We start from the raw sequence: 13,902 nt of genomic DNA, 5'->3' as shown, positions 1-13,902 counted from the left end.
TATTTTTATAGGTTGTCCTTGGTTTGTCTCAATATCCCACTGTCGCACATACTATTTAAAATAGGAGAATGGATTGCGCAGATTTCTATTGCATAGACAAAAACTGTAGCTTTCTAATATCAGTAATACCTAATTACTGTCATGACATTTGTTTCGTTAAGCAGAATACGGACATGTGACATGCGTCTTGTTGCTAATCCCTTTAGTCGATTTACGACGCAAAGAAATTAAAACATGTCGTTTGTTTGTTTTAATTTCAGTTCCACCAGAAAACCCGTCATTGTATTACCACGAAGCTAATGGTGTAATGAATATTAAGAGCTTGCCGTTGAAAGTTGTGAAAGGAGATAGTATAAAAATTTCTTGTAATTCAACCGGAAATCCACAGCCTCATTCTCAATGGGATGGCCATGGTAACGACAATGAAATAAAGTATACATCCATTGAAAAAAACCGTACTATCTTGTGCAAGGCAACGAACCAGATGAATGACACACTGGGAAACGTTACACATGGTACTTCCGAAACAAACTTAACTATACATGTTATGTGTAAGTTCAGACTTTATGATTTTTATCATCAGTATGAATTTCTAATATACGAGAATGTTTAAAAAGCACCATGACGTCAGTCGGTTTTGTAAAGAAATGGATTTTCCCGTGTGTAAGAGAAATCGCCTCTAGAGTTCCAATCATTTAATGTTATATCCTCAAATATTACACAATTAATTGCGCACCGCAAGAATGTTCATTTCAGTGATGGAATGCTATTACTATTTAGATAATATATATGTAAATATGACAAGATTACTTTACGACACAGCAAGTGCATGTTACGTATGAATATATTCAAAGGTATATTCAGCTTTTGAATATGTCTATAATTATTTGATATCTAGTACAGAAACTCTTTCTAAGTATTCCTTTAACGGAAGGTGCTTGAACTCGAATCATCTTCATAAAATGATAACTAACATTTTATTTATGCATTGAAAACTAGAAATAAGTAGCATCAATGAAAGAATGTATCGATGTTTCATTGTGTCAGTATCGGATGGTACTGGCATCTAACTATATGTTTAAAAACTAATTCTTTAGTTTTAAAAAAGTTTACTTGACAAATAAGTTGGACCTTATCATAATTGCTTTTATTTTTCTTGTGTAAACATGATGCAGTTTTTTAAATGTTTTCGTTACATGTTCCCTTGTTTTGCTGAAAGAAAAGTCGCAAACTGGTGAAATTCAGTATTCTTTGTGATATACAATGTACATTTGTCCCGTAGCAGGTGCATATGCAGGAAACAATATTTACAGTGACATTCGGATGAGAGATATTGTCGGCAGACCTTAAACCATGACTATCAGTGTGTTAGGCTATGCAAATGTAGCACAAAAAAATGAAAATTTTGCAGACAAAACTGTACAATTTAGTATATTATATTTTATTGGTGTAATATTACTGGACTGAAGAAAATTTGCACCTACTCCTACTCCTAGCTACTGTTCATAGAAGCGGTAGGCCAATTTTCTTAACAAGGTACTATATTTATATCTTAAAAGGAAGAAACTTTTGTTTTCTGATTTGAAGATTTTTCGGGAAAACAGTGTTCGTGTTGATCTCTTTGAGAAAAAATCAAGTATATTTTGTCGAAAAAAAAAAACAACATTCTGTAACAAATACTAGAGTACATAAATGGTTATATTTTAAGGAGTATCTCTTGTTTAGGTAAATTCCTAATGCAGCCATTTGTGTGCTGTTTTCAGACAGTGAACGTCTACTGGGTCGCTACCGCATTGCTATGGTTATTTAATAAACTATTGTTTATCCTGTGTGATGTAATTCTTTCTTTCATGTCACTGGTAATTACAGCACCAGTCATACTAATCTGCATCAAAGTCAGAGATCCAGTATAGGTATTTATACAAAAAAGTCCCTAGCTAATGCTATAATGACTGGTACATATAGATGGCATGAGTTGTATACGGTGGAAACAAAATAATATATTGATAGCAGTAATACTATGAAACTATAATACGAAATTGCCTCTTTTTTTCAGATCCACCAACAGAGCCAACCTTACTGTTTAGCACGGACACAATACCGGAAATGCGTGTCTCGAAACCGTTACGCATAATCGAAAACAGCACTTTTACGTTACGTTGCCTCGGACATAGTGATCCATATCCTTCTTACCACTGGACGAATCAAAGTGTAGTTAACAATTCGCTAATTATAAATAATACTCAGAGACATCAGTCAAGGCATTTCACATGTAACGTAAAAAATGTCATGAACAGAACCTTTGGAAGGCAGGAACAAGGAACAAATAGCACTAGCATTTCTGTCGATGTACTTTGTAAGTGAATTTATATATTCATTATATATACTATATATATATACTGTAAAATAAATAATGAAATACTTTTAGGTTCTTTCCGGTCGAGACGATTTCTCCTGAATAGCTTGCGAGGTTCTGGTTTATCTTTTATTTAATTATTTATTTTTGGTATATCTTTTTGCTTAAAAGAAATTTTTAATGTCACTTATAATAAAAATGTAGTAAGTATTTGTTCGTATAGCTATGGATTCATGCTAAATTGTATCAAAAGAACAGTTACCTAGTTAAACGTAATCATCAGTAGTGAATAGAATATATGTAAAAGGATCCATTGGAAGCATAGACTGCAACTGAAAAAGAAGAACAGCAGACTCGGTTTGATTGCATTTGTTCAAGAGAGATAATAAAATGTGGAAAATCTCTCTCACGCCTCTTACACCCCTTGCACCGACTTAAGCGGGAACTATATTACATAACTATTGAATAGACTCCATGCTCCCAAAGGACCTGAAAATATAACAACACTACAAACTGATGATTTTATAAAAAGGGATTTGACAAAATAATCCCTGTTTGGGGGTAGTATACGCCATTTTGGGTGTCCTTATTTTGACTAAATAACGGAGGACTATTTAGGAAATGGTCGAATTTGTAAATAAATGCTAAGGTTATGACATGGATTAATCCATGCATTGACAAACAAACGAATAAAATACGTAAGCTATTATTTCAATTTTATTCCAAGTGCATTATATAAACATGGATTAATCCATCTGCAAATATAATATCCATTGCTGATAATGCCTTTACAATAAAACTCCAATATTTATCGTAGATCTTCAGGTAACAGTGCATGGATTAATCCATCATTCAGTCCCAGTCATTTCCAAATAATTTCTACAAAATTAGAAACCAATACAATCTTAAGCATGGATTAATCCATCATACAATCAGCAAAACTCTAATAAGCAACGCAATCGACTGAAATCAAGAATTGTTCCAACTTTATCTCATTTTAGTTTGATCAAATACATGATCAGTCCACTTCAAGTGTAATATAAAAGATGGATTAATCCATCCTTTCAGCTTGGATTGTTATTACAATGCCATTACTGACTGTGAAATGCACACTGTAGGTTTATCTAAAATGTAAAACCAAAAACATGGATTAATCCATGCATTGACTTTATAAGAAAATCAGTAATTCTACCGAACAGTGCCAGCATTAATTATAGAAAAAGATGGATTAATCCATCCTTTCATCTTAGATTGTTATTGCAATGCCATTACTGACTGTGAAATACACACTGTAGGTTTATCTAATTTTCTGTTCTAGTCACTTTTCGGGGATGTTTTAAGAAGAGATTGACGTGCTGTTATAAAACAGTCTGATATATGCACGTTCCGTGGTAAAGCGCTAAGGTATTACGGCCCATAACGGATTTATAATTCAATGGAAATAACGTCAGCGTGAAGAAACAACATATATCCCTGCGCATTTCATTGAAATTAAATGAGGTTGAGGTAGAGTTTATATATTAATTCTGCATTCGTTTATGTGCTTTATGCTTAAATAGTTTTAAGTCATGTCCATTTCGTGTAATAATATACATGTATTTAGAACTCCTCGGGATTCTGCATATGTTGAAACACGAAACATTTTATGTTTCAGCATAACAAATCTTGCATGTGATACAAATTCTTTCTATAGAGCCTTTCATTTTATTATTTAATTCAAATTGTGTAATTAAGGGTGCTATAGTTACCTGAATACATGTTTTACACTTAAAATGACATTAACCAATACTTGTCGCAGTGATTTAGACTGAACGCCGAACATCATGTCTTTATTGTAGGTATGGGTTCGAATATATACGTACTAACTGAGATATAATTGCTTATACTCTAAAAATCATCATGGGTTCGAACCTACACGTTATGCAATGTGCAGTGTTAACAGATTTTCTAAAGTGAATCATCAGCCGAGATGCTCCGACTTCCAGATCAATCTTAGTATATGAACTCGCCCAAAAGATCATTTTTGAAGGTGAAAGTGTATTTTACCCCAGTAGAAAATCTTTAAGCGTCAACGATTTGTTTTATTTAGCGAGCCTAAAAAAGGATTAAATTTATAACACTTCCGCTTTTAGACACAATGTCTTTAATCAAATCGTCGTGGAGAAGATAGTGCGAATGACGCCTCGCCCGAGGACCGATTTCACGACCACGCGATCTGTAGATCTGCGCTGTCCCTTTCGAACTAAGCAGGCTGGCTACATTTTTTTTGCATAATTCTTCCCTAGGGAAAAATTCATACAGAAAACATTTTCTATTGGAATGCATTCCCATGGGAAACGCTTCCCTTGGGAACAGTTTCCTACAGGAAAGTATTCCCATGGGAAACTTTTCCCAAGGGAACAATTTCCTATGGGATTCCCAAAGGAATTCTTTCCCATGGGAAAACTAAATTATCTTTTATTTAAACAAATAAACTAGCCAGTGCCATAAAAGTATTTTTATAAAACAGCTATGATGTTTTTCTAATAGTTTATATGAAAATAAAAAATAAGGTTTTCCCATGGGAAATTCCGATGGGAAAGATTTCCCAAATGTTTCCCATGGGAAAACACCGTCCCATGGGAAAGCAATTTTCCCATGGGAAATGACCGTTTCCCATAGGAAATCGGCCATTTCCCATGGGAAACAGAATATTATAATAGCAATATTTCTTAAAATAATAAGATTAGAATGATGAAAGTTGTTGGCTGCTAAAAGGTAGATATGGGCTATCATTCAGTACGATTTTTAAGTTCAAAGCCTTTGTAGAAGTACTTGACGTTTTTGCCAATTATTGTCCGTGGCAAATTAAAATTGGCGGCCATTTAAAATGTAAAACCAAAAACATGGATTAATCCATGCATTGACTTTATAAGAAAATCAATACTTCTACCGAACAGTGTCAGCATTAATTATAGAAAAAGATGGATTAATCCATCCATATTTTATTTTTGTGGAAAAATATTTTTCCAACTCTATCTCATTTTAGTTTGAACAAATACATGATCAATCCACTTCATGTGTAATATAAAACATGGATTAATCCATCCTTTCATCTTGGACTGTTATTACAATGTCATTACCGACTGTGAAATACACACTGTCGGTTAATCTAAAATGTAAAATAATAACATGGATTAATCCATGCATTCAGTCTTTAAGGAAACCAATATTTCTACTTAACAGGGCTAACATTAATTACAAAAAAGATGGATTAATCCATCCCCATTTTATTTGGTGAAAAAAATATTGTTCCGACTCTATCTCATTTTAGTTGAACAAATACATTATCAGTCCACTTCATGTTTAATATAAAACATGGATTAATCCATCCTTTCATTTGGACTGTTTACTGACTGTGAAATACGCAATGTCGGTTTATCTAAAATGTTAAACAAAAAACATGGATTAATCCATGCGTTCATCTTATTATGTGAAAATCAATACTTCTACTAAGCAGTGCTAACATTGATTATAGAAAAGGATGGATTAATCCATCTCTATTTTGTGTAGTGGAAATATATTGTAAGACCGTCTAAAATGTTAAGAAAAAGGCATATATTGATCTGTCCATTTACTTGTAAAAACAAATGCTAATATTGACAGAAAAAGATGGATTAATCCATTCCAATTTTATGTTTGTGAAACGTCTCACAAGCAAAATCAAACACAAGGATTAATTCATCTTTTTTCTATCATGTTTCCATAATTGCTACACACATTGTTCATGTTGATATCGATAGAAAAAGATGGATTAATCCATTCCAGTTGCATGTATTGAAAAACACATAAGCAAACCGTATGAAACGTTTCGAATTTATGTAAAATCATAAAACACCTGGATTAATCCATCTTTTCTACTTCCAAGTTACCAAACCTTTTTTAAATTCAGTGTATTAATATAGAAATTATAAATTAATCCATCCCTTATTTTTATATTGAATTCTAATGTACTTTTCTTGTTGAAACACTCTTACGCTACAATGACGTCATGTTAACGTGCGGTAACTTCAATGTTTAGGTTGCGACCAAGAAAAAGCGCTACTATATTGTATCTATTGTTTTAGATTAAGGGCATATTAGAATCAAAATAATTTATAACAAAACCTAGTTTTAACACTGTTTATACATTCGGGCGATAATACGTCGTAAAAAAATCATTACGCCTGACGTATAAACGCCCATCATGCATGAATAGTGTTAAACACTATTTTGCTATTAGTTATTTCTTAAATAAAAGCACATTCGCGGATCACATTAAAGGTCCATTACTAAGGGAAAGTGAGCTGGCAATTTTTTTCATAGCTAGTGCATAGACTTCTGCAAGACACTAAATAATGAAGATTGGCAGGTCAAAATTTACAGAAGGTCTTTGGAACTCAAAGAAATGTATGTGTATTATGTTGAAATTTCAATGAATCGACAGAAAGACCCCCCAGGTCTTTTTAACTTTCTTCATACTTCATAGAAAAATAATTGTACATATACTGTGATTTATTTCGAATTTCTACATACCAACTTTCATTTTCCAATAAAATGAAATAGTTTCTGTGCTTTTTAAAAGAAATTAAAATGTTCACTTTCCTTAGTATTGGACCTTTAACTATATAAAATCAAAGGCACGGATTAATCCATGTTTTCCCAAGTTTTTACACTCAATGTTGATATTAATTGAAAAACAAAGAAAAAAGATTTATCAGTCTGCATTTATGATTTACTTATAGTATAAAAACATTGGCTTACCATATCAAAATAAAAATGAAAAAAATCAAAGACATTGATTAATCAAAGATGGATTAATCTATCTGCATTTCTTTTAGTGCAAAAAAACAACAACATTTGCTGATCTTACCAAATAAAAATTTAAAAAAAGACATGGATTTAATGCGATTCTTTCACTGGTTGTTGGTGCAGATGGAATTTCCGGCCGAGGCTCTGCCGAGTTACCGCGTAAATATATACCCGAGGGCCGGATATCTGCACCTAAAACCAGTGATATAATCTCTTTCTTGCAGATATCATATTTAGAAATAATAAGAATAATAATAAAATCTATCGAACGGCTTTCTTTTTAGAACTATTTCTTATAGCAGCGTATTTAAATAAAATACGGGAAACCAACGTCCATAAATATAATATAAATTACTACATAAATCTTCTACATATAAAAAGGTAAAGTTCTTGTTTATTTAAAGGGCCAGCCAATTTGGCTTATGGGACACCTTTATTGTGCGTCCCAATTGCCTCCAAAATCCTACTACTATGCCAGGCGCCAGGCGGAAAAAAGTCGGTAACCATTTAACTAGCTCGCGGCTCACGAAACGGCCTTTTCGGAACGAGTCCCATTACAAACATTCTACGGACGAACGCTCCCCATGGGGCTCGAACCTTCGCGGACGCCTTAACCACCAGGCCACGGTAACGGTAATATATATATATATATATATATATATATATATATATATATATAGTTCGTAGTACGTCATTTACAGCACGAGAGTCACCCAGGGTGTAAGATGGATTTTTCCAGCTGCGGTAAAAAATACCGAAATTCCCCGTCTGGTAAATAATCTCCAAACTTTCTTCATTGTACATTCAGTTTCAAATGATTTCCAAATAATTTCAACAAATATTAAAACCAAAAGAATCTTAAGCATGCATTTCAAAATCTGCCTTAATTACATGTGTATAAATATTTATTTCAACGGCCCGGCGTTAAAGGCCTAGATCTTGGTAGTGGGCCAAGTGATTTCTGTCTTCATTGGTACAGTTGGGGGCTGATGACTGTTCTAATAAACTAGGGTCAAGTCAGTCTACCTTAATGTACTGTATCAATTAGTAAGAAGGGGAAACAGTGAATTTTATTTTAAAAACACGTAATACATATTTGTGCATTTTTGTGAAAAGAAAAATATTTGTTGATTAAACATCATAATAAAATAATAAGAAACCTATTTAGGAATACGTTACAAATTTCATTAATGGTTTTTAGGGAAAAAATCAAGTTTTTATTTTCTTCGAGTTCTGTTTGAAGATGTGCACTAATTCAAAATCTTATAAAAATGTAACATTTACTCATCTAAAAATTTTGTTTTAATGCTTGCAGAATATTGTGAGTAACATTTGTCTCAGATTGAAAACCGTAGATTTTCAACAACAACAACAACAATAATAATAATAATAATAATAAAAATCAACATTCATCGAAGGAAAATCAATTTCTTTCAACTCTACTACACACGTCTTCACGGTCTAGCTGGGACCCCTTCTGTGCTAATTGCCCTCTAATCAGCTACTGTTACATAATCGCTGATAAGCAACAGATAAGATGGGAGTTGTTAATTAGATTGGGGGGACACATATATAGTAGTGGATCTAGGCCTCTACAATGCAGTAGCTGGATTAATGCGCATAATACCACTTTTATGAATTTTGTACATGTATATAAATGTAATGGATGAAATAAGTACCCGCACGGTTATAAAAGTTCATCCTCATAAATCGCAGATGAAACGACTACTGTTTCAGTTAGACTGTGTTTTTTTCTGACTATTTATGTAATGGTGGTAACTTTGATTGATATTGGTTTATTTATCAACTAGAAGTAGTACCATATATAGTTTACGTGACTATTAAAATGTTATATGTGTGTATACTATGTATATACGTTACAACGATGTACGTATGTACAAGTTGAAATAAATTATATGTTCTGTTCTGTTCTGTTCTGTTCCTCTACAAATTCTCCCATGCTGTATTGGTCAAGATGGTAGAAGTTTTTTTTTTTTTTTTTTTTTTTTTTGCCGAGGCAATCTGGATTCGACTCCCGGCTAAAACTGCATGTTCTAAAGTTGATTAAATGGCCAGGTTTCATTTAAAAAACGAAACAAAAAAAAACCCGATAATTTTAGCCAAAATCTGGAGCCCAGACCCTCAAATATTGATAGAAAAAGATGGATTTTCTGTAGTAAAACACATTCGTGGACTATTTCAAATGGAAGCCAAAGACATGGAATAATTCAGTCTTTCTTTTTGCGCATTTCCAAAATTAAAATAAAAAAAACCCCACATTCACGGACCATCACAAATTCAAAATCAATTATTTCGTGCCCACCCATCCTTTCTTGCACTTTTCAAAAAATTCTGCATTCAACTTTGATATTCATTGATAGATTTTTCATTACAAGCAATTAAGAAGGATTTATATAATATCATTTTCTTTACATTCACAGATCCTTACATACGAGAGAGCGCTATACAGATGGAAAATAATTTTTAATCAATCCCAATCGCAGACATGTTGTAAAAATATATCCTTCGGCCATTTCAAAGGCCAAACGTTTTACATTCTTTCAAACTTGTACAAGTTAAATGAACGCTGATATTGACGGAAATAGATGTATAATACAAATATTTCAAAGACATGAATAAATCCATCATTTCTTCTTGCGCGTGTCCGAACTTGTTTGCCACTTAATGTTAATATCCGATTTAATCCATCCCTATTGTTAAAATCAAATGCATGTATTAATCCACTCTGTTGTCTGCACATTTACAACACTCTTGCATACAATGCAAAATAATTATGATAATATGTCAACATCCAAAGATTCAACAAACACGCTGTCCTTCATTCAGTTGAAAAAATATCGTCTGCAACCATCTTGATGATATAGTATTTTGATTATTAGGTAACAGCAGTCATTCAGCATTTACTTATAAAATCATTAAGTGAAATTTGTGTTCATATCCTTTGATGTTTTTTGTTTCCAAGTAATTCCGCAGATGTTTTATGTATACAGTGTTCCAAGATTATTTTTTTCCGTGGTATTTTGTTTTCGCGGTACTGATATTGTTCATGATCATTAACATGTTAACATACTTTTAATCAAATGTTACATAGGCATTAAACTGATTAATCCATCTCAACAGTTTCAACATTAATTTACATTAAATCATACACATTAATTATAAAAGGCAAAGTACCCTGCGCCGCTAACCGAATCGTCCAATCAGCGGGGACACGCATTGTGTGTTTATCTAGCCCGAGGCGATAACATCCTGTTGAAGTGACCGCACTCGAAAATATACACTGTCATTAATTCTTCAGTGGAAGACTTGGACAATAGGGTAAGTACATATTTGATTTATAATTATCTTTTAATTTTAATTAACTGAATTAGAAAAAATATGAATAGTGCGTTTAATTCTTTTTTTTTTAAGAACACATCATTAAACATATTTTTGTGCATCTGAAACACGAGTTTCTTCGTATTTAAATGAAAATGTAGATCTTATGAATTGCTGTATAACGAAATAAAAGTGAATGAAGAACATTTCAACTGACTAAATTTTGAAATATCGATATGAAAAATCCAGAATATAGCCGGAAACAATTCATTCATTCATTCATTCATTCCATCAATCAATCAAAATTCATTTAAATATCATTTCATTAGTAATCGACATCAAACATTGATGTTACAAGGGTTTGAAATAAAGTCGAAGAAAAAATTTTATCGTGCAAAAGTTTTTCATGAATGCCATTGGAATTAAACGAGAAAAAAAGTTGCAAGGAAGAAAAAAGCAGCTACAGTACCGATAAAAAGTTTCATTTCGTATAAGCAAATTTCTTTACAAATGAATTGGGCGACACAGACATTAATTAATTCATTCGTTCAAAACTGTAATCTCAAAAAATGCATTAATGAAGTTTAATATATTTATGATATTTCATCTTAAGAAATTGGGTAATCTAAGCGTCATATTATACTGTCAAAATAACGCTATTTCAAGACTTAAGTGTAAGCAGTTTTGATGTATACGTAATATTGTTTCGAAGTATTATATCAAAAATTATATCTGTCACTACGAAATAAATTAACACACCCACTCCTTTGTTTACCTAGGGTCTATATATTTCGGAAGACTTGCATGAACAATATATATCTCGCGGGAAGGTCTATATGTGCACGTAAACCGGTATTCTATTACACTAGCCAGACCTGTTCACGTGCACTTAGAGACATGCGCACGTGCATCACAAATTATTCTGAAAACAGAGGTCATCTGTTGGTAAAATATTCGAGTAGGTCTGTAATTCCGATCTTGTAAAGAACAACAACAAAAAAAACACTGTCAAACTAGAATCATTCCTTTCATTTTAACTACCACTGATTAGGCATGTATACAATATTACATAATTATTTCGAATGATTGGCAACTCCAGTACAGAATAATGTATATTAAATTGGTTCCAGGATGAAATACCGAAGCTGAATGTTACTCTGCATAATATCTTAAATTTCATTTAGGTTAATCTATGAGATTTGGATACTTTTAGGTTTTATTAAGTACTAGTGCGCCATCCAGTTTGCAGCTTCATCTTCTTTACAACATTTATTCACCAGTCGGCTGTTACTGCATTGTATTTTTCTTTCAAAATTACATGATTCCGAAAGAGTGCACTTGTGATACACAGTAAAATGTGCATTATATACAGGGACGAATCCAAGATTAGGGCGGAGTTACTAGGGGACCCGTGATCCATGAATATGCTCCCTCGGACAATTGTTTTTGATGTGTAATTGAAATAGTGCAATCTCATTTTAATCTGGGCGCGACTATTTGAGGCATAAAAGCAATATGAGCTGCGCCATGAGAAAATCAACACTTTTACTTTGCGACCAGCATGTATCCAGACCAGTCTGTGCATCCTCGCAGTCTGGTCAGGATCCATGCTGTTCGCTAACGGTTTCTCTAATTGCAATATGCTTTGAAAGCGAACAACGTGGATTCTGACCAGAATGCGTGGATGCGCAAGCTGGTCTGGATCCATACTGGTCGCAAAGCCACCATGTTGGTTTTCTCATGTTGCGGCTCATAAGATGAAGTTGAGACTGTCGTCCTGTCCCTACATTTCAGCGATTATAAATTTGCGAGCGAAGCAAACCAGATATATCAATTTTAGGACATGAAATGTATGCTTGCCGCCCCGCCCCCTCCCAACACACACATACACAAACATGCACAAGGTAATAATTTTTCAATACGGACGAAAGAAATTTTTATTAAGGAATAGCTTATAGCGAAACCGTGTTTTAACGCTATTTATACAAGATAGACGGTTGTACGTCTGGCGTAACAGTTTCACAGTCCGACCGCTTAGCTCAGTAGGGGGAGCTCATCTACGGATCATGGGTCGTTAGTTGGATCCCTGGACGGTGCGTATGTTCTCCGTGACGATTCGATAGAAGACATTGTGTCTGAAATCATTCGTCCTCCCACTAGACCTTTATCACGGACACGGACATGGGAATGTAAATGTAAACGTACTCTGTACTTCGTTCAAATTTGGGGGGTTTTCTCAAACATGTTTTAGGAACTTGTATTAAGAATATATATGATTATAAATAAAAGCGCATAGTGTGATAAAGGTTTAGGCCAGTAAAGTAGCATGTTGTATAGGCTTACAGAAAGCAGCCAATGCGGTAGAAAAAATACAGATCTTTGACCCATTTGTTTTGTATGTGGGAAAGAGTAGGCTGTACTGAAACAATAAAAAAAGAAACACAAATATTTGAAAAAAGAAAGGAATATGAATAGAAATTACAATGAATAACTGAGGGTCAGTGTAGAAGTATATCGGGGGTGGGAGGCTGTGGGGGGGGGGGGGGGGGGGAGGGGTTTAGGTTTTGGGTGTTTTGAAGAATAAATTTTTTATCTATTTTAATGTCTCATGTTTTGGTGATCAGTGTGTAAGTGTCAGTGTGTTGGGGGAGAAATTACAAACAAAATGAGCTGTAACACGGCCTGTAAACACTGGCTCCACCTGCTTTTGGTGGCAAACGAGGTGAGTTGAGTTGAAGAAAGAGCTAATGATACTTCCGAGGTGGCGCTAAGTTATAAAGAAAGTCTACTTTTTGTAACAACATGGAACAGAATTTCAGTTAAACGGGTATTTGGTTCCAGTCATAAATAATTGTAACTTATATATATATATATATATATATATAGAGAGAGAGAGAGAGAGAGAGAGAGAGAGAGAGATTTGCAGAGATTACTGTCTTAAGTTAGCACTTTTGAGAGTGAGGCGTTAAGAGTTGGACCATACGAAATATTTACCCCTTAAACAAAATCAGTCCTTAAGTAATGCTTTTTGATTAAGAAGGTATCGAGAAGCGTGATATAAATATCTAAATACGTCAAAACGAAAGTTAAGTTTAGCAATATATTCCGTTTCGGTTTGTACAATATTAGTATTTCTCAGAAATGGTACCTATTTATTTGAAAAGCTTACATTTTTTACAAAATAAATAATGTGGTTCACTGTTTGTTCTTACTTGCCTATTTACACTTTTGAGATGAAGTCATTGCCGCTTGTACATGCATAAAGAGTTGGAGCATAATTTATGAGATATTTACCCTTTAACAAGATCAATCCTGAAGAAATGAATCTTTTCTATTATAGTGACTTTGGTAAAGGCATTGAGGAGGTTCACCTAAAC

At 33.5% G+C, this 13,902-nt stretch overlaps 1 protein-coding gene across 1 annotated transcript in view; it reads left to right on the top strand.

The window, feature by feature from the left end:
- LOC128554651 (hemicentin-1-like) overlaps positions 1-2,475 on the top strand; it is a 46,134-nt gene extending 43,659 nt beyond the window's left edge. Inside the window, exons 4-5 of the mRNA XM_053535946.1 lie at positions 261-551; positions 2,057-2,475. Of these exons, the coding sequence (XP_053391921.1) occupies positions 261-551; positions 2,057-2,364 (599 nt within the window). The 3' untranslated portion in view covers positions 2,365-2,475. The remainder of the gene's footprint in view (positions 1-260; positions 552-2,056) is intronic.
- Positions 2,476-13,902: the final 11,427 nt, after the last annotated feature.

The sequence above is a fragment of the Mercenaria mercenaria genome, unplaced genomic scaffold (assembly GCF_021730395.1).
Source record: "Mercenaria mercenaria strain notata unplaced genomic scaffold, MADL_Memer_1 contig_592, whole genome shotgun sequence".
Lineage (NCBI taxonomy): Eukaryota > Metazoa > Mollusca > Bivalvia > Venerida > Veneridae > Mercenaria > Mercenaria mercenaria.
The sequence above is the reverse complement of the archived record's forward strand: the minus strand, read 5'-3'. Positions and strand labels throughout refer to the sequence as shown.